Source organism: Hyla sarda, chromosome 2, assembly GCF_029499605.1.
Source record: "Hyla sarda isolate aHylSar1 chromosome 2, aHylSar1.hap1, whole genome shotgun sequence".
Taxonomy (NCBI): domain Eukaryota; kingdom Metazoa; phylum Chordata; class Amphibia; order Anura; family Hylidae; genus Hyla; species Hyla sarda.
Window position 1 is genome coordinate 63,115,399 of NC_079190.1, and position 22,164 is coordinate 63,137,562.

The window sequence follows — 22,164 nt, forward strand, 5'->3', positions numbered from 1 at the left end:
TCATGTAGACAGTAAATGGCGTGGTGGCAAAATAGTCTTTGAGCTTTTCGGTCATGGCCCATACCAGGGCGAGAAGTTCCAACTTGAATGAGCTGTAATTTTAATTGTTCTTCTCTGCCCCTCACAGATTACGACTGGCATAAGCAATCACTCTCTCTTGCCCCTCTTGGACTTGGGACAGGACAATTCCCAGACCTTCAAAACTGGCATCAGTATATAGCTGGAACAGCTGACTGTAGTCTGGATATGCCAAGATGGGGGTTCTGTCAACAGACATTTAAAAGCTTGGAATGCTGTCTCTTGCTTTTCGGCCCATTCAATAGGTAGTCTTCCATTGTAGTTCTTCTTCGCTGCACCCCGTAAGAGTGATGTGAGGGGTTCTGCAATCTGGGCAGAGTGGGGAATGAAGCAGAGATAGTATCTGGCAAATCCCCGGAAGTTCCTGACATTTTTTACTGTGCATGGGGTAGGCAAGTTCTTGACAACTTCCACCTTTTCAGGATTGGGCTGGACTCCCTCGGCGCTGACAACATGACCCAAGTAGTGAACCTGAGGTTTAAGCAGATGACACTTTGACGGCCCATGCTTGATCAGGACTTGGAAGACGTCTGACAGATGACTGACGTGTTCCTGGTAGGACTTAGAATACACAATGACATCGTCCAGGTACAATAGGACACTTTGAAAATTCAGATGGCTCAGGCACCGTTCCATCAAACACTGGAATGTGGTGGGCATTCACCTGTGAGGATACGGTGCTGGATCATTGAAGTCTGCCCGAAGTCTGTGGGGTGCTTGCTGAAAGCCTCATGGAACTTCTTGGCAACATTAATGATTCCATTGACTTGGTCCCTTGGGGTAGTGTCGTCTCCAACCTGGAGTTGCACCCACCAGGGCTCTGAAGGGCTCACACTGGATCCTTTGGCCACTTGAGCTGCACGCTGTCGAGCAACAAGACGTTCTTTCACAATGTCTTTCGACTCTAGGAGGTACAGCTGGGCTACAAGAGTGTAAGGCTTCTTGCAGCTCGAACAAGAGGATGATCTTCCAATTGCATAGGATCCAGCAAGGCTTGATAGTCCCTATTCTTGACTACGGGACATGCACAAAACCACATGATGGTCTCCGTGTTGGGTTGTAAGGTCACCGACCTGATGTCTTGAACTCGTACTCTGCAGATTTCACCTTGTTTGTTGGCAAACTTCCGCTCTGCCTGTAGGACTTTCAAGTGGTGCTGCGCACCCTGCTGGCCTGAAGGGGACAGATGGGGAAGAGAGGCATGCAAGGCATCTAATATTTCAGCCAAACAATTCTTCATAATGTTCATCCCTAAGATAAACTCAGCAGACCCCTTATCTGTCATATTAGCTACAATCACTCCCTGCCCGCATAGTATATGCTCTCCCAAATGAATGGTTGGCTCCCAGTATCCATGTCTGCGGACTGGTTGCCCCTTACCCGCAACTACTCTGAAATTAACATCATCAGGCTCACACAGTAAACTAGCATCCCAATGCTGATAGAAAACACTTTTAGGTATAGCAGACACATGCGACCCTGTATCTATCAACGCCTCCATCGGAACACGTTCTACTACAAGTTTCACATAGGGGCAGGAGGCGACATAAAGTTAGAGCCCTGACTGAGGTCGTTCGGGGATTGCACCTGATGACTGTTTTCCTGAGGGCCGGTCAGCAACCTCAGGGGAAGTCAGTTTAAATCCCAGGACTGCATTTTCCAATGTCCTTACTTGCTACAGTAAGTGCAAAAGGTCTTTGAGTCCCCGAGGGTCTATTGGACAGAGTATTGCGGTAATTAAAATTGCAGCGAGCAGGGGCAGGTTTTCTAGGCAGGGGCGGTTCACGGTCAGGTGGAGCGGCCCGGGTAGCAAGCTCCTTCACAGCCTTAGTCAGTTGTTCAATGTACTGCCTTACACTCTGGAGATCTGAGGCTGTGGTTACTGGCGAAGTAGATGACACTGGGGCAGGGGCTGGTGACGGTGGCGGTACAGATCTGGCTACCGCCCATAGTGGCTCTTCCTCTAACTCGGTACCGGACTCAATCACTTGGATAGCCAGTCTTTTGAAACCGGGGAAGGACATACTGGGGTTTTGAACCGCTAACATTGTCAGCTGGGCTTTGTCCCACTTATTATGAGCTGCAACACCTTGATGCCCTGCTCTGGGGTTATACCATCTAGTTTTTGGACAGTCTTTAAGCCATTCTGTTGGGCTACGGCATATGCTCTCAAGGTCTCACCTGGCTTTTGTCGCCTTTCATACAGCCGGAGACATACCTCTTATGGAGAATGTGACTCAAATACCTGCTACAGTCCTTCAAAGATCTGCTCTGCGGTCGCCTTCCTCTAACGCTGGTCCCTGTAGTTGTTCTATGAGCAATTGCACCTGTTGATTAGGAGGGAAAGAGTAAAAGACAAGCAAACTCTGGATCCTCTCTTTGAAATCCCTCAAGGTGAAGGGGTCGCTATTGTAGGTAGGGAGTACAGAGTTCCCCATGAATACAGGTGGAGATGCTGGGACACCAGGACTGTTGATGCTGACTGCAGGTAGAGCAGGAAAGATCCTGGCTGGTGGGGCAGGTGATGACCTTGCTGCTGGAGATGAAGGGGCGCTGTTGCCTGGTTGATCTGGAGAGCTGGGTTCTGACATCTTGTTGAGTTTTGAGTGTGCTGTCTTTTTAAGAAGAATAGGGTGCTTTCTCCTTTAAAATGATTGTTGAAGTGCTGCAGCAGTTTGGACTTGGCTAATGGGGGTACTGTAATCGATGGTCCCCCTCTATTCTGCAGGCACTCTGTGGTAAATAGTCTTGCGACCAGACTTGCAGGTACTAATGGGTTAATGCTAACAGGTACTGACACCGGAGACTATAATACTGACAATGGTTGGTGTTTGCAGAGTCTGCACTGCAGCGGGTGCTTGACAAATAGCGGCAGAGCCGGAAGCAGCAGTCGGAACCTCCAATATTGCTGCGCCCAGGGAACTTCCTGTTTTGGTCCGGTCGGCAAAATCTTTCCCTGTGCAACACTGGGAGGCTCTTTGGTTCCTCCTCGCTTGATTGAAGAGGCGTCATCACTGGGGACTGACGGGGCAGAGCTGCGACTGCTCGCACGCGCAAGAAACACCGGACCAACTTAACCCTTTCAGATACTACCTCTGCACAGTTCACAGTAGCAGATAGTCTTTTCTTCACCTCCCCCTCTATTTCACAAGCGCCACGAGTAAAACACTTTCCTCTGACAAAGTCCTGAACACTTTCTGGTGCAAACTTAATTTGCATCGGCATGTGATATTTGCAGACAATACTGGACACAATTCAGACTAGAGGGGAGGACTTGTGGCATAATGCGCACATCCGTATCCTGTTCGTGATGCCAAAAGTTGTAGTAACGGGGTGTGATGAGGGCAGATGTTGTTGCCCTAGAGGCAGATGGCATTAACCCCTTGTATTCATGATGCCAGGGCGTGGTTTATCCTCGATACCACCCGAAGGTATGCCGCTAGATCCTGGGCTAGGCACGGGGGGCAATAATGACTCTGTCGCCAAGTTACAGATAACGGTAGCTTTACTGAGGGTAGACAGATGGTACAGTCTATACAGTTCAGCCAGGGCCCACGGAGGTGACCAGTGACACAGAGACCTTAAGGGCTTGCTGGGACTTGTAGTAGGACTCGACAATATAATGCAGGCCACGCTGACTTGACAGATGACAGGTACTGACTTGACTTTAATGAAGCTGTGACTTTAGCTTACTTGAATTTGATGGTGGCTGCAGGACTTTGAGGCCTCCAACACTCTGGACACACACACTAGGCACGACTGACCTCAGCAAAGACTAATCTCCAAAGAGAAAAGAGCAAGAGCTAGCTCCACCCAGGGCTTACATGGGGGAGACTAGCAGGGAGCCCATAGGTCACTCTTGGGGTCACCTGGTCAATGATACCTCCTAGGTAACAATCACATGACATACCACATGGTACAACTCTTAAAGCAACAAGACATTTTATAATATAATGCAGAACATATGTACAAGGGGGAAACAAGTACAAGGGAACCCAGGGGACACTGAAGGGAGGCTGCCGGACAGGGCAGCAAGGGTAAGGCTAGGTTCACACTACGGAATTTCCGCCTGCAATTCCGCTTTGAAATTGCAGGTGGAAAAATTCAGTTTGCTAAAATGTATAATATAGTGAATGGGTTTCCGTTCATAAATTCACACTTCGGAATTTGTGAAGGGGAATTTGTGAACTGAAAATCCACTTGGAAATTTCTGCCTGAAGAATGGCATTGCTCATTCTTCAGGCGGAAATACTCGCGGAACACATTGCAGTCTATTTAGTGACCGTACGGTCCTAGCACCGACTGATTCAGTCGGCGCTGGCCTCACTCGGAATCTCCGGGCGGAAACTTTGTGCCCGGAGATTCCGCAGTGTGAACCTAGCCTTAGGGGTAACACCTCCCGTACTGGGCCACCACAGCGACTACTATTGTTGTGACAAATCTAATATAACATCTATAAAACTAAAATAACTAATAAGATATCAATTATTACTAATGCAGTAACAATTCTACTAATATAACTACTTATATAACAACTATACTAAAAACATAACAACTAATAAAAACACTAATAGTTAATTGCTGGTTACTCATATAATTACACTGCTGTATATCAACTATTCTATTAATTTAACATCTATACTACTTATATAGGAAATACTACACTAATATAATAACTAGACTACTAATATAGCAACTACATTGTTCTACTAATATAACCACACTGCTAATATTAAAATTATTTAACTAATATAAAACCTTCTATACTAATATTGTAACTTCTTTTCTCATATAACAACACCACTAATATGTAACCGACCCTACTAATATACCTACTTAGACAACAGCTACATTACTAATATAACAACTATTTGAGTAATAAAACATACAAATACAAAAATAAAAAACTATTCCTCTAATATAACAACTCTACTAATATAAAACTTGCAATACTAATATATTCTAAATCTGTTTTTATGTACACTACTAATATATTATAACTCTACTATACCTACAGTACCAATATAACTTTTAATTTACAAAATATGATATTAATCTGCACATAACAGATCAGACATATAGCCAAATTGTATAATTCCTTAAAATGATGTATAGCCTGAGGAAGTGCCCTTTGTGGGCAAGAAACGCGTTGCTGTTGTGCCATTGAATAAACCTTACCAAGTATTCCTACAGATATCGTCATCTGTCTTCTACTGTGCTGCGCCTGACTAAGATCCATTTTTTTCTGAAACGGTTGCTGTTAATACTAGCCGGTGAGTGAGGACCTGACCGGAGGATCGAGGCTGCAAACAGATTTCTATTTTCTACATGCGATATGGTGTTGTGCCCTGAGCGCAACATCTTGTGGTAAGTGTAAATCTTTACATTTTGCCAAAAACTCTTTAAAGTACTGCACTAGGGGCGCGTGTGTTTTTTTTTTTTCCTCGTTTATCCTATATCTTAAAATGATGTATGTCCTTGCTATATTTCTGCATGTCACAATGTCCTCTTCCCCGACTCTCCATGTTATACATTTCCAATTGTTGGACGATTTGCACTGGATGTTGCATATCTTAAGACGATTGTTTTTATGTCTCTTCCTATTGTTGTGAGCTCCTTGTTTGATACATCCTTCCCCTCCCCCTTCTTCTTTTATGTAAATCCTGTATTGTTAAAAACTGTTTGAAAATAAACAATTTAATAAAGTTATGAATTCTATCAATACCTACAAACAGACTCAACTATCACGTTCACGTTCTTCGTTTACGATAAATGAGAAAGTAACAATGTCGTAGGTGTCCAGAGATTTTCCTGTAATGGGAAAGCTGACGGGGCACATTCTAGTTAACCCTTTACAAGCTGGTATAAATAAGAGACTGATTAACGGTATCTATTGTCTTCATCTACTATGTAAAAAAAAAAACGTGACCAATCTATGGTTTGGTGCTGCCACCTACTGGACTAACATGTCAACAGCCTACTCAAATATACAGTATATGAAAATGTACAACCACAGGCCTAGATTTTTCAGCTTTTTTGTTCAAGTGAAACTAATTAGGAACAGGATACTAAATGCTATCACTGCTATACTGTAGTAGTGTAAGGTTTTTATAGGTTTGTAGGTCACATGGTGCACACAGAGATGTATCTGATAGGGCCTTATTGCAAAATCTATAACGTCCTCAAATTCAATAATACTGGTGTCTTTTTATGTGGTGGCTTTAGGCCCCCTCGGGCACCAGGGCTCAGGGGAAACTGTTTCCTCTACACCCTCTATAGTTACACCCTAGGTGCAGGCCAATAGTCTCATATGGCTTTAAATAAATGCTTGTACGATGACGGCACAATGACAAAGCTGTATATTTATTAAATAGAAAGAACAATATGAATGAAGATTATGAAATAGTGTGCTACATTAAATAAATCAGATAGATAAATGGAGACCCTACAGAAATGAGTTAAGTGATACCCCTTGTGCTCTATCCATTGGGGTGCATAGGGCTACATTTTAGGCTGTGTTTACATGGTAATGTCCGCAAGGAAAATCTCTGTGCGGATATTGCCCCTGACTGCTCGGGAATGCGCCGTCTCATAGATGGCAATGCATTCCGTGTGTATTCCAGAGAAATAATAGACATGTCTATGTTTTCTGTGGACACCGGAATTTGAATTTCCATGCCAGATCTCTCCGGCGAGGAAATCCTGCTATGTGAACAGCGCAGAAGAATCCTACTGAAATCAATGGGACTCTGCTGCTGCGGAATCTCTGCACGGAATTCCACATGAAAATTCTTCCATATAAACATGGCCTTAGAGATATAGTGTGAACTATCTCAAAAAGGACAACATGAATGATTCATCCCATAACTCCAATGTACTGTCTTTTCTTGCAGTTCTTCATAATTTTAATCTTGGAGTGGTTTTCCAGGACAGTTTTTCCAGTTTTTTAAAATAAATCCTGAGTCTAAATATTGCTGTTACTATTTGTTATGGTGCCCCCCTGGTGTTCTTTTGTTTTTTTTTACATTATATTTTGTTTAGTAGCAGGGTTAATAAGCCAAGTATGATGTGCCCATTTTTATTGGATAAATCTGGATCTTAAAGGGGTTGTCCAGGAATCGAAAAACAGACCTGTTTTCTTTCAAAGACCGCACCCTATCTGTCTCCACTTTGGGTGTGGTATGATCTCTCTTTTTCGATTCCTGGATAACCCCTTTAATTTCTTCCAAAAAACAGCACCACACCTGTCCTCAGATTGTTTGTGGTATTACAACTTGGCTCCATTCACTTCAATGGAACTGATCTGCAATACCACACACAACACCACACACAACCTGAAAACAGAGGTGGTGCTGTTTTTGAAAGAATGCAGCTCTGTTTTTTTAAGCCTTGATAACTCATTTAAAGGGGTTATCCAGGAATCGAAAAATAGAGATCATTTCTTTCAAAGACTACCCCGTCTGTCTCCAGGTTAGGTGTGGTTCAGCTGCATAGTTCCCCCATAGAGCCCCATGACTATCCCTGCTGTGTGCATTATACCTTCTCTGCGCCATTATGTGTTCATTATTCCACTCCCATTACATTATTGCATTGCTTCTCATTGAAGTGAATGGAGCAAAGTTGTAATACCACTCCCACAGTGTGCTATAACATCTCTGTACTGTGACACCACGGTATGCCTCATACCAACATTGTGATCTTACTATGTGCCTCATACCAACATTGTGATCTTACTATTTGCCTCATACCAACATTGTGATCTTACTATTTGCCTCATACCAATATTGTGATCTTACTATGTGCCTCATACCAATATTGTGATCTTACTATGTGCCTCATATCAATATTGTGATCTTACTATGTGTCTCTTACCAATATTGTGATCTTACTATGTGTCTCTTACCAATATTGTGACATCACTATGTGCCTCATACCAACATTGTGATCCTACTATGTGCCTCTTACCAATATTGTGATCTTACTATGTGTCTCTTACCAATATTGTGACATCACTATGTGCCTCATACCAACATTGTGATCTTACTATGTGCCTCATACCAACATTGTGATCTTACTATGTGCCTCATACCAATATTGTGATCTTACTATGTGTCTCTTACCAATATTGTGACATCACTATGTGCCTCATACCAACATTGTGATCTTACTATGTGCCTCATACCAACATTGTGATCTTACTATGTGCCTCATACCAACATTGTGATCTTACTATGTGCCTCATACCAATATTGTGATCTTACTATGTGCCTCATACCAATATTGTGATCTTACTATGTGTCTCTTACCAATATTGTGATCTTACTATGTGCCTCATACCAATATTGTGATCTTACTATGTGTCTCTTACCAATATTGTGACATCACTATGTGCCTCATACCAACATTGTGATCTTACTATGTGCCTCATACCAACATTGTGATCTTACTATGTGCCTCATACCAATATTGTGATCTTACTATGTGCCTCATACCAATATTGTGATCTTACTATGTGTCTCTTACCAATATTGTGACATCACTATGTGCCTCATACCAATATTGTGAAATCACTGTGTGCATTAATCCTGTTCTATAATATCCTTGAGTACATTAAGGGAGGTTTAGCGAAACTTGTGTAGGGGAAGATTGGGAAAGTTGCATACAGCGACCAGATCGCTTCTTTTATTTTTAAAATGGCCTCTGGAAAATGAAAGAAGCGATCTGATTGGTTGCTATGGACAACTGCACCCCTCATCCTCCACACAGGTTTTGATAAATCTCCCCAATTATCTCTGTACTGTGACATCACTGTGTATATTATACCCATATAGTGACATTACTATGTCTATTATCCCTATACTGTGACATCACTATGTTATCTTTTTACTGTGACATCACTGTGTTTATTATCTTTTTACTGTGACATCACTGTGTTTATTATCTTTTTACTGTGACATCACTGTGTTTATTATCTTTTTACTGTGACATCACTGTTTATTATCTCTGTAATGTGACATCACTGTGTTTATTATATCCATATGATGACATTACTATGTCTATTATCCCTATACTGTGACATCACTATGTTTATTATCCCTGTACTGTGACATCACTATGTTTATTATCCCTATACTGTGACATCCCTATGTTTATTATCCCTGTACTGTGACATTACTGTGTGCCTTATCCCAGTACATTAGGCAGGCTAAAATATGAATATGCATTTCAGGACCTTGCTACTGAAAGTGGTCCTGGTGGGGTTGGCTTGATTCCAGGCTCAGCAATGTGGCCACATGGCTGCTTGTTTAGCTCATGGAGCATCAAATTAAAAAATGTCTGATATCTGCTTTGTTATCTATTTCATTTGTCTGATCTAATTTTACTGTAGGTCAAATGTAAAGGCTCCAGATGGGTATGAGAACCATATTGACATGTGGTAGAGTTTATTGGAGTTAAAGGAGTTTTCTGGGACATTTTTATTGATGGCCAATCTTCAAAATAAGTCATCAATAACTGACCGGTGGATGTCCGCCGCGGTGCTCTCAATACACAGTGAATAATGCCGGAAGCAGATGAAGCTGATCCAGCCGATTATCATTTTCTTTCCAATTTCGGAAAATTCCACTTTGGATTACATTTTATCTTGAGCTATATCTGACCTCTGTCCACCCATATGATAATCCACATTATTTAATGCTGGATTCATTTTTTGTATTTTAATATTTTTGCTTTTTTTTTTTTGCTCGTTAAGGGTACGTTCAGATGATCGGCTCCACATCGTATTTTATGCTGCAGATCCGCCGCTGAAGGACCTCTACCGGGTGCCTTTAGATGTGCCTGCTCGGAGCAGCAATACGCCACTATGAGCAGACACACTGCTGCGATGTGCGAGTTGCCCTACATTCGCGGTGTACTCGCACACATCATGGCCGCTCCCTCTGCTCCCTGACCTAGGCCAAGAGCAGCCATGTTGTGTGAGTATACTGTGCATGCACGCGGCGAATCGCACATCGCAGTGTGTCTGCTCGTAGCGGCAGATTGCCGCTCTGTTCAGACACCAGTAAAGACAGCGGACCTTCAGCGGCAGATCCGCAGTGTAATACGCGCTGGGGATCTGCTAGTGTGAACGTACCCTATACTATAATAGTTTAACCAATTTTTGTTTGCCTTCATAAATACTGCTTAGATAATACTTTCAGGTCTTTTGACATTCCCTGCAAAATGACCTTCATGACCTGAATGGTTTACAGCTCCAGGACTTCTTCACTGTAATGTGTCAATTTATGGTTTTCATGAATCCAGCAGCGTCCTATAATTAATGTAGAATGTACAGTATTAAGTTACACAGTACTTGTAACTTGTGCATATGCAGTAATTGTTACCAGCAGTGATTTTTGTTACAATGATACCAACTGTGTCTGACATAGTCTAGGGTTGACAGATGCACATCTGCTACAAATAGTCTAGAATATAAGCTAAAGGTCACCGTTCACATCATTGCTGCCATGAATGATCAAACTTCTATAGTGCATCTGCAGACTGGGCATCTTACTAGACAGCACTTTATTAATGCATAAAAAGTATTTTCACATTAAATACTAATAAGTAGACTTTTTTTTTTGGCACACTTACGCTTACTCTTGGCCTGAAAAGGTTTGTTTAACATATCTATGTGAGTCTTATGGAAGATAAGTACAAAGTCTGACACTGAGCTCCTACAGTAATTGTCTATGTTTTTGTACTAACAACCTGTTAGTTTTCTTTAATTATGATGAGAAGCAAGTAGATCAAATTACAAGTGGTGGATGTGCGGCTATGTTTCTCTTTGTGTTGTACAATTGTAGTCTCTCCCTTCTTCCATGGTCAGCACTCCACTCCACCCATTCGGCCCAGGCATTTTTAATTAGCAGGAGACTGCAATAGGTTTCCTTCTAACATTCTCCCAGCCCTCTGGTAGGGAGCACATGGTAAGTGTTCAGACTGGTGTGGTTCTCTGTGGCGGCCATTGTTTCTGTGATGCTTTATCTGTGGGGTGGTGCGGTCCAAAGCCAGGGGCTTGGTCGGGCAGCAGTGGGGCTGCCTTGCCACTGGGTCGTTCCCACTGTGGGCATGGGGTCTCGGAGGCAGTGGTCGCCGCCCGGCGCTATGCCAGTGTCAGGTTAGGGACCCACTCTGACTTGGTGGCCTTGACGTGGCTAGTGGGCTTGTACTTTTTGATCAAAATGTATAATAATAACCTGTTAGTTTTTAAAAGTATATTGAGAAGCAAGTAGTTCAAAATACAAATGGTGGATGTGCGGCTATATCTCTATTCGTGTTGTCTATGTTATTGTATTGGTCTCGATAGGTACTAGAAAAGTAGAATGTGTAAGCCTTAAATGTGTACTCCGTTGAAAAACTATTTTTTTTTTAAATCAACTGGTGCCAAAAGTTAAACAGATTTGTATATTACTTCTATTTAAAAATCTTAATGCTTCCAGTAGGAAGACTGGTGACAGCCACGGATCACAGAGCATAGAATGAATTAGATATATTCTTAGCAATATAGGGTGGGGAGGTATGTAGTTATATAGATGATAAATCCAAAGAGCTAGATGTTAAATAGTCACTATTGGATATAGTGACTGAAGGCAATATAAGAGGTGGAAAAAGGGGGGTAGATGCACGCTAAGCTAGATGGCCCCTCCCTCTGTCCCTGCCTTTTGAGGGACCCACCTCCTTAACAGGGTGGCCTCAACCACAATGACGTTCCCTAACTTACATAAGTGAGGGAAAAAATAATAAACAATGCAATAGATAAGATAGAGAGTATGCTCAAAGATCTGAGACTGCCCAGACACCCCAGTTGATACCCAACTGAACCGTGCAAAAAACAAATAAATCAATAAACACCAATGCCTAATATTGGATTAAAAATAGGTTTGACTGGTTCCCTGATGAGACCATGAATATTAGATGGTTGAAACGCGTTGGACTAATGTAATCAACTTGGAACCTATTTTTAATCCAATATTAGGCATTGGTGTTTATTGATTTATTTGTTTTTTGCACGGTTCAGTTGGGTATCACCTGTGGTGTCTGGGCAGTCTCGGATCGTTGAGCATACTCTCTATCTTATCTATTGCATTGTTTATTATTTTTTCCCTCACTTATGTAAGTTAGGGAACGTCATCGTTGTTGAGGCCACCCTGTTAAGGAGGTGGGTCCCTCAAAAGGCAGGGACAGAGGGAGGGGTCATCTAGCTTAGCGTGCACCTACCCCCCTTTTTCACCTCTTATATTGCCTTCAGTCACTATATCCAATAGTGACTATTTAACATCTAGCTCGTGGTATTTATCATCTATATAACTACATACCTCCCCACCCTACATTGCTAAGAATATATCTATATCTAATTGATTCTATGTTCCGCGATCCGTGGCTGTCACCAGTCATCCACATAAACAATTTAATTTGGGTAATGCATTAATATACACATTTTTTGAGGTGTATTTAGTATTTTGATTAAGAGCTAGGATTTATCTTATAAATAATAATATTAAAAGTTATGTTTTAAGGTATTCATAAAGAGGCATTTTTCAGCCGGTGATATTGTGTTCTAATAACCTCTTTCGTGGTAACGTATGGGAGTGGCATTCCCTAAGTATATATTAACCTTTCGGTGATTCACATTCAAGTACTGGAAGGATTAAGATTTTTTTATAGAAGTAATTTACAAATCTGTTTAACTTACTGGAGCCAGTTGATATGAAAAAAATTGTTTTTCACTGGAATACCACTTTAAGTGCTTCTCTCCCTGTCTCTCTTCTTGCTGCAGGAGATGGATTTTATAGAAAGTATTTGGGGCCCATGTTCTGCAGTGAGTAGAGTGGAGAGAAACAGCAGTCAACTGAATGTTTTTCCTTTTTCCTGTTTTTATTGATCAGTGGCCATCTCAGCACCATACCCTTTGGATAGGGGATAAAATATTTTTGCCCGGAATATCCCTTTTAGCTTAGAAAGTCCATAGTGTCAATGCATCCTGAATGTAGATTATATGTATGGGTAAACAAAAAATTGGCACTTAATGATAAGCATATATACTAACACACATTAGTGTCCACTAGCACCAGAAGAAGCCATGAAAATGTGTCCATCAGCGTAGCATTAAAATAAAATTATTTCTCAATACTGTGATCAGTTTTTACTATATTCTGGTAATAGGATCAATCTTGTGGAATGCTTACTTCAATACCACAGTGTTGATCCATACTACAGCACTCAACAGGCTGACGAGAATAGGAAAAACTGAGGAAAAACAAAATGCATAACGGGTTGGTTAGGAAGTTAGAAAGGAATTGCCGAATCCCTCTCATGGACAAGCGTGCTGGCGGTCCTTGAATATATCGCAGAGTGCTGCTGCCTTTGTTTGTTATCCATGTGAGCAATGAGAACATAATACATATGAGCAATGAGCAAAAACTATGCAATGTGCATGTGTGCAAAGAATAACTTGGAGAGAAATCACTCAAAAAAGCATGCAAGTAAGAAAATGTGCATAGTACTAAGGTAAGTAGAAAGCCATCAACTGAAAAGAAATCAAATAATGAGAACAGGTACGTTTCATGCTTCCATAATAAAATAAAAACGCTTTGCTAAGACATAGGAGTGATGCCTTTCTACCTACAAGGCAGGGTCAATATACACAGCCCACATTCAATAAAGGGTAACAGCAATAGCACATCTATCAGTAACATCAGCAGCCGGGGGGGACAGTAAACATTTAGTATCGACACTCAATAGTATTCACTGCTCTGCTAGTCCTGGTCTTCTCTGAGTAAGACATAAGATAATGTCCTAGAGGCCCTAGTAGCTAGTGTACCTAATGTCCAGACTACTGACTTTCCGATTTTTTCCTTTTTATTTAGATTTTTCCCTTTTAACTTGTCTCTTTATCTTTTTATTTTCCCTCACTGTGGCCCTTGATTTACTAACTACATATATTTTCATGGGCCTTAGAAGGTGTTTTGTACCTGTATTTAAGGGGGTTGTCCAGCCCCCCAAAAACAGATAGGGCTAAGTGCCTGATCACAGGGAGTCCAACTGCTGGTACCCCCCCCCCATGATCTCCAGAACTGGGGCCCTGGTACTGTGATTGGGGATAGGTTGTTTTTGGCCTTTAGCCATCCATATACTGGATGGACTCCTTATTTAAAGGGGTACTCGGGTGGAAAACTTTTTTTTATTTTTTTATTAACTGGTGCCAGAAAGTTAAACATATTTGTAAATTACTTCTATTAAAAAATCCTAATCCTTTCAGTACTTTTTAGCAGTTGTTTGCTACAGAGGAAAATCTTTATTTTTGGAATTTCTTTTTTGTGTTGTCCACAGTGCTCTCTGCTGACACCTGATGCCCGTACCAGTAACTGTCCAGAGCAGGAGGAAATCCCCATAGCAAACCTATGCTACTCTGGACAGTTCCTGACACGGACAGAGGTGTCAGCAGAGAGCACTGTGGACAACACAAAAAAGAAATTCAAAAAGTTAAGAATTTCCTCTGTAGCATACAGCTGCTAAAAAGTACTAAAAGGATTAAGATTTTTTAATAGAAGTAATATACAAATCTGTTTAACTTTCTGGCACCAGTTCATTTGAAATAAAAAAAATGTTTTCCACAGGAGTACCCCTTTAATATCAATTTTTCTACTGAACCAAAACTTACAGTACCGTAGATAAACATAGTGCCATAAATTCAGTACAGTACAGCCATGGGGATGGTGGAACAGGAGTATAATATACCCATCCGCATGAGGCCTTAAAGCTAACATGCCACCATGAAACTGCAGGCCAGTTTGCATCATGTTATAGAGCAGGAGGAGCTAAGCAGATTAATGTATAGTGTTATAGGAAATTTCCAGGATAATTCATCATTGGTTCATGCAAATCTCTGCTCATTCTAGGTTAAGTAGTCAAGTAGGCTGTCCTTATAGACAGATAGCAGTCAACCATTAATAAGGACCGCCCACATGAAAGTCCAATCTTACTTGACTACTTAGCCCAGAAAGAGCAGAGATTTACATGACTAAATGTCAAGTTATCCTAGAGCTTTTCCCACAAAACTATATCTCAATCTGCTGAGCACCTTTTGCTCCATAATTTAATTCCCGCAGATTGGTCTTTCATGGTGACAGAATATGGACATCGTTTTCTTTACAAACAAAAAAACTAAATCTAAAAAGCGTCACCTGTGTCCACTTTATCTATGTACCTGTGGTGTATTATGAAATAAAATCAGCATTGTTTTAACGGGAGTAGCGCTGGACATTGTTTTTTGTTTCTGGCTTATGCATTGGTGAAGTCCACACCAGTGCGTGCGCTAAGGGACACGGAGGTGTTACTGTTTTTATTAAAATACTGATTGCAGGATACCCATGAAAATCAGTCAATTGATTTTAATGGATGTCTTACATGCTCCTGACAAGTTTCTTGACCCCAGGCATGGGAGGGTTACCTAAGACAATGACTGGTCTTCTGTACAGCAGAGGGTTCACTGGGATACATGGAGTAACTACAAGCAACATTTTTATACCCGTCGCCTGTGGCCAGAACTACCACTAATAATTGTATCTTTGACATCAGTGTCTTATCTCACAATTTAAAGTGTAATATTTTGATAGGATTTCTTGCTCCAAAGCAAATAGTGCTAATCTGTTCTTCTCTCTCTAGGGAAAACATTTGCATCGTGTTGCCCAGGCTAAATGTTTTCAATGGCTGTAATATTTCTTATATCAGCTGACCAAAGCTTATTATAACTGGAAAGATGTATTAGGTGTCATTACATGGTATACATATGACATGCTTATATTGGGTGGCAGTTCCACATTTTGATACATATCTCCGCATGTTGGTCGTGTTTGTCGTATGTATAAAAAGTGTCATGATGTACATGAATAAGGAGCTTTTTTGGGTATGGGTTAAGAAAGATCAAAAAGTCCACCTAGTCTTCCAAGTGGAACTGAACTAATGGCTATCCCATACTGTGCAGGTTCTTACTAGTATTTTCCTATTTGTAATTTTCTACCTAAAAACAACTACATGATACAATACATGTGTATACAAGCGAACCAATATCCCAACACTATCAGTAGTTCCTAGCAAATAGATTTTAGTGACATTTTTATACATATAAACTAATAATACATTGATGCACCATGAAAGTGTACAGCCTAACCTAATAATAATAAGTCTTTAGATTGGAATATTGAAGCCTATATCACTGTTAAGTCACCCATTATCTTACAGTATAAGGCTTTTTAATGTGTGATTGTCATACAAGTAGGTAAGTGTGAGGCGTTGACTTACTGCAATGACAGAGACTCCAGCAGTGGTGCTATTTGGCTTTGGACCTGTATTAAAATGCTTCTTTATCTTCCCAGCCACTGACAATGGATACTCATTTTCAGGAAGACCATCGTCCTGTGCAGATAGAAAACTCATATATTAATAGATCATAAAGGGTGACAAGTTATAAGTAGAGTATTAAAATGTCAGGCATGTCTATTATATACATCTCACAATGGCACAACAGAAAATGAAACCCATCCACATGTGGCTATCTCCAAAAGCAATTGGAGTTGTAGAATCCATTATGTTAGGGAAATTCCTGTATACTGACTGTAATACCAACTTATCTCAATAGAAATCTATACTTGATAAGCTGAAAGGGAACCTGTCACTACTTTTGTACTGTCTGAACATCTGTCAATCGAGGGAATCAAGTTAACCTCCAGGGACGGCCCCAATTACTTGTGGTTTGGGCAGCATGAAAGTGATGGCAGGATCCCTTTAAGAACCCCCGCAAATAGGTACTAGGACTACACTTTCCAACTATAGTCATAATGTTAAAAATTGTTAAAGGGGTATTTTAGTCCTTAAAAATGTATCCCCTATCCACAGGATAGGGGATAAGTGTCTGATCCATAATGGGACCTGGTCCCTCCCTGATGTATGGGACAGCGGGTCAGCATGTGCTCCATGCATTGGCTATGGAGCGCTGAAGATATCCAAGCATTGTAATTGGGTAGATTAGGCTGAGAGAAGCTGGGCAGGCACTATTGCTGGGCTGCTAGGGGTTAATAAAGTGAAGGTAATGTGCTGTTTAGGAAGATTGTCCGTGGCGCAGGGATATGCAGAAAAGTGATTGACTGGGAGTGCAGAGTAAACTGTAGCAGATACGATACTTAGTAGAAAAAGAAGATGGCACTCACCCGGTAAAATAAAACGTCCTCTTTATTCAATGGCTTCTTTAAAACATTTCCAAGTAGGGGTAGAGAGATGCGGTCAGCATGAGCTGACTTACCGGCCGAGGCCGGTCAGTAAGCTCATGCTGACCGCATCTCTCTACCCCTACTTGGAAATGTTTTAAAAAAGCCATTGAATAAAGAGGACGTTTTATTTTACCGGGTGAGTTCCATCTTCTTTTTCTACTAAGTATCGTATTTGTAATTGGGTATCTTCAGCGCTCTCATAGTCAGTATGGTGTGTGGCATACACGGTAGGTTGAGGCATATAGCACAGATCCAATGAGCCAGGTTTGACCAACTTGAAGAAAATGATTTAGTGCTCCTTCCTTCATCACTTCTCTATGAATCTTGGACCAATTATCATCCACCTACTCCACCATAATTGTTTAACAACAATATGGGAAAACATCTAAATGTTCATGCTATCTAATAGCAAATTGGGAGGGACCAACCATGACCAGGCCCTATCATAGCTGCATGTCCCCCACTATGGCACAGTCTAGATCAGCAGTGCTTGCATCACACTTACATTGACCCATGGATGCTCCAAAACCTGCAGAGCAGAATACCTCTGGTCTACTTCTACCTGCAGCATCATGGTGATCAGCCCCTGAAACAACAAAAGACACGATTGTGTTGGTTTACTGTACATTTGTAATGTTACATCGATAACAACAATAATATGGGCATTAGAAATAAAAAATAAAATCCTCTGTCCTCAGAAATAAGTTGAAATTGTAAAAAATACTGTCACGATTCGGCTTCCAGGTAGTGGATCCTCTGTGTCAGCGAGGGATTGGCGTGGACCGTGCTAGTGGACCGGTTCTAAGAGGCTACTGGTTTTCACCAGAGCCCGCCGCAAAGCGGGATGGTCTTGCTGCGGCAGTAGCAACCAGGTCGTATCCACTAGCAACGGCTCTACCTCGCTGACTGCTGAGAAGGCGTGGGACAGAAGGACTAGGCAGAGGCAAGGTCAGACGTAGCAGAAGGTCGGGGGCAGGCGGCAAGGTTCGTAGTCAGGATGGGTAGCAGAAGTTCAGGTACACAGGCTTTGGACACACTAAACGCTTTCACTGGCACAAGGCAACAAGATCCGGCAAAGGAGTGCAAGGGAGGAGATCAGATATAGGCAGGGAGCAGGTGGGAGCCAATTAAGCTAATTGGGCCAGGCACCAATCATTGGTGCACTGGCCCTTTAAGTCTCAGAGAGCTGGCGCGCGCGCGCCCTAGAGAGCGGAGCCGCGCGCGCCAGCACATGACAGCAGGGGACCGGGACGGGTAAGTGACCTGGGATGCGATTCGCGAGCGGGCGCGTCCCGCTGTGCGAATCGCATCCCCAACGGCCAAAACAGTGCAGCGCTCCCGGTCAGCGGGACTGACCGGGGCGCTGCAGGGAGAAAGACGCCGTGAGCGCTCCGGGGAGGAGCGGGGACCCGGAGCGCTAGGCGTAACAGTACCCCCCCCCTTAGGTCTCCCCTTCTCTTTGTCCGGTAACTGCCTCCCCTGGGATGAGGACACCGGGAAAGAATGGAGGGTTTCCTCAACGGCAGGCAGTACAGCAGGAGTGGGAATGGGGAGGGAGGGCAGAGGGCGAGGCCTGGCACGGGGCAGTGTGACACCAGGACGGGGGCCATGGGGAGGCACAGAGGCTTGCCTGATGGGACTGGGAGGGGGGGAGAGGCACTTCCTGTGGCAGGCAGAGTCCCAGTTCCTGATCTCCCCGGTGGTCCAATCAATGGTGGGGGAGTGAAGCCGGAGCCAAGGCAGACCGAGGAGGACCTCAGAGGTACAGTTGGGGAGAATGAAGAACTCAATCCTTTCGTGGTGGGGTCCGATAGACATCAGGAGGGGTTTTGTGCGGTAACGCACGGTGCAGTCCAATCTGGCTCCGTTGACCGCGGAAATGTAGAGCGGTTTGACGAGACGGGTCACCGGGATGCTGAATTTATTAACAAAGGACTCCAACATAAAATTCCCGGAGGCACCAGAGTCCAAGCAGGCCACGGCTGAGAGGGAGGAGTTGGCTGTAGGAGAAATCCGCACGGGCACCGTGAGACGTGGAGAAGAAGACTTAGAACCAAAAGATGCAACACCCACGTGAGCTGGGTGCGTGCGTGCGTTTCCCAGGCGTGGAGGACGAATAGGGCAATCCACCAAGAAATGTTCAGTACTGGCACAGTACAGACAGAGATTTTCTTCTCTACGGCGATTCCTCTCTTCCTGGGTCAGGCGAGACCGATCCACTTGCATGGCCTCCTCGGCGGGAGGCCCAGGCGAAGACTGCAAAGGATGCTGTGGGAGAGGTGCCCAGAGATCTAAGTCTTTTTCCTGGCGGAGCTCTTGGTGTCGTTCAGAAAAACGCATGTCAATGCGGGTAGCCAAATGGATGAGTTCTTGGAGGTTGGCAGGAATCTCTCGTGCGGCCAGCACATCCTTGATGCGACTGGATAGGCCTTTTTTAAAGGTCGCGCAGAGAGCCTCATTATTCCAGGATAGTTCAGAAGCAAAAGTACGGAATTGTATGGCGTACTCGCCAACGGAAGAATTACCCTGGACCAGGTTCAACAGGGCAGTCTCGGCAGAAGAAGCTCGGGCTGGCTCCTCGAAGACACTCCGGAGTTCAGCGAAGAAGGCCTGGACTGTGGCTGTGGCAGGATCATTGCGGTCCCAGAGCGGTGTGGCCCAAGACAAGGCCTTTCCTGAAAGAAGGCTTACTACGAACGCCACCTTAGACCGTTCTGAAGGAAACAAGTCCGACAACATCTCCATATGCAGGGAACACTGAGACAAAAATCCACGGCAGAGTTTAGAGTCCCCATCAAATTTGTCCGGCAGGGACAAGCGGAGGTTAGGAGCGGCCACTCGCTGCGGAGGAGGTGCAGGAGCTGGCGGAGGAGATGGTTGCTGCTGTAGCAGAGGCAGAAGTTGCTGTAACATGGCGGTCAACTGCGACAGCTGCTGTCCTTGTTGGGCAATCTGCTGCGATTGCTGAGCGACCACCGTGGGAAGATCAGCGAGACTTGGCAGCGGCACCTCAGCGGGATCCATGGCCGGATCTACTGTCACGATTCGGCTTCCAGGTAGTGGATCCTCTGTGTCAGCGAGGGATTGGCGTGGACCGTGCTAGTGGACCGGTTCTAAGAGGCTACTGGTTTTCACCAGAGCCCGCCGCAAAGCGGGATGGTCTTGCTGCGGCAGTAGCAACCAGGTCGTATCCACTAGCAACGGCTCTACCTCGCTGACTGCTGAGAAGGCGTGGGACAGAAGGACTAGGCAGAGGCAAGGTCAGACGTAGCAGAAGGTCGGGGGCAGGCGGCAAGGTTCGTAGTCAGGATGGGTAGCAGAAGTTCAGGTACACAGGCTTTGGACACACTAAACGCTTTCACTGGCACAAGGCAACAAGATCCGGCAAAGGAGTGCAAGGGAGGAGATCAGATATAGGCAGGGAGCAGGTGGGAGCCAATTAAGCTAATTGGGCCAGGCACCAATCATTGGTGCACTGGCCCTTTAAGTCTCAGAGAGCTGGCGCGCGCGCGCCCTAGAGAGCGGAGCCGCGCGCGCCAGCACATGACAGCAGGGGACCGGGACGGGTAAGTGACCTGGGATGCGATTCGCGAGCGGGCGCGTCCCGCTGTGCGAATCGCATCCCCAACGGCCAAAACAGTGCAGCGCTCCCGGTCAGCGGGACTGACCGGGGCGCTGCAGGGAGAAAGACGCCGTGAGCGCTCCGGGGAGGAGCGGGGACCCGGAGCGCTAGGCGTAACAAATACTGTAGTTTTCTTTTTGGCATATGCATCAAAATCTTTCAGTTTTCAGTTCAAATGTTCATGGTCCATCAACAAAAACTAAGATTGTAAAACTGATAGTCTTTAATATTTCTGCTTAATTTTAAACAGTCCTTTCTCGTGTTACATTACAGTCAATATACTGTATAACCTATTTATTACAAGGATTGTTAATGTTTCCCAAGGATAACATTTCCTATTTCCTTTCCTTCATCACATAGTCTCCTGAGTGTTTTCGATTTTATCATTTTCTATCATGTATTTGCCTGGTTTCACAAGCTTATATATCATAATCATATACCAAGTTAAAAGCCATGGTCACATCATAGAGATTGCTAAATTACTCCTCCACAAATTTATCCAACTTGAACCAAGATCAAAACTTTTGAGGATGCAAAGCTACTGACACTGGCCGAAGCCATAACCCTCACCCAAGGCCTGAAAAAAGTAAAAAGTGTTAAGAAAACTCCTACACACAATTTATATTCATATGACACAAGGATGTCATCATTGTATTCAATGGAGATAGGACACTACATGGGGTACGACAGTTTTTGTAACCGGAAGAAGCTTTGTGATGGCACCATATGGCAATACATACGGTAAATTACTTGTACGTAGACATAGTTCTGTTTGTGCATCATTGTTCAGGTCCAAGCACAATATGCTCAACCGTGTTCTGAGTATCATCTGCTTTACACACTACGACATGTTACCAATTTTCCAGTAACCAAATCTTCTAGTTCTGAAATGATCAGCTATTATCTCTTAAGCCGTGAACATAGTGAGGTGAACTTCTGTGATGGTTGAAATGAGTCAATTGATGCACCACCATTTGCGATGTAGAAATTACCATTATTGAACATGATATAATAGGTAACACCGGAGATTATCATATTAGCAGTGTAAGACGTTACCTTAGCTGAATCAGAAACATTATCCCAGTAGGGTGATGGGAAATCCACTTGACCCATTAGGATTTGATCAAAAAGTACTTCTTGGTCATCTCCACTGCTATT

The 22,164-nt window shown here is 43.4% G+C and overlaps 1 protein-coding gene across 5 annotated transcripts in view; it reads right to left on the reverse strand.

Moving 5' to 3' along the window:
- DCLK1 (doublecortin like kinase 1) overlaps window positions 1-22,164 on the reverse strand; it is a 408,196-nt gene that overhangs the window by 13,538 nt on the left and 372,494 nt on the right. For 4 of the 5 annotated variants that reach the window (XM_056561922.1, XM_056561921.1, XM_056561920.1 and 1 more), the window contains 3 exons: window positions 22,063-22,159; window positions 17,890-17,970; window positions 16,420-16,533 (listed from right to left, as the gene is read on the reverse strand). In XM_056561922.1, the coding sequence (XP_056417897.1) occupies window positions 16,420-16,533; window positions 17,890-17,970; window positions 22,063-22,159 (292 nt within the window). The remainder of the gene's footprint in view (window positions 1-16,419; window positions 16,534-17,889; window positions 17,971-22,062; window positions 22,160-22,164) is intronic. The other variant, XM_056561919.1, reaches the window with a different exon arrangement.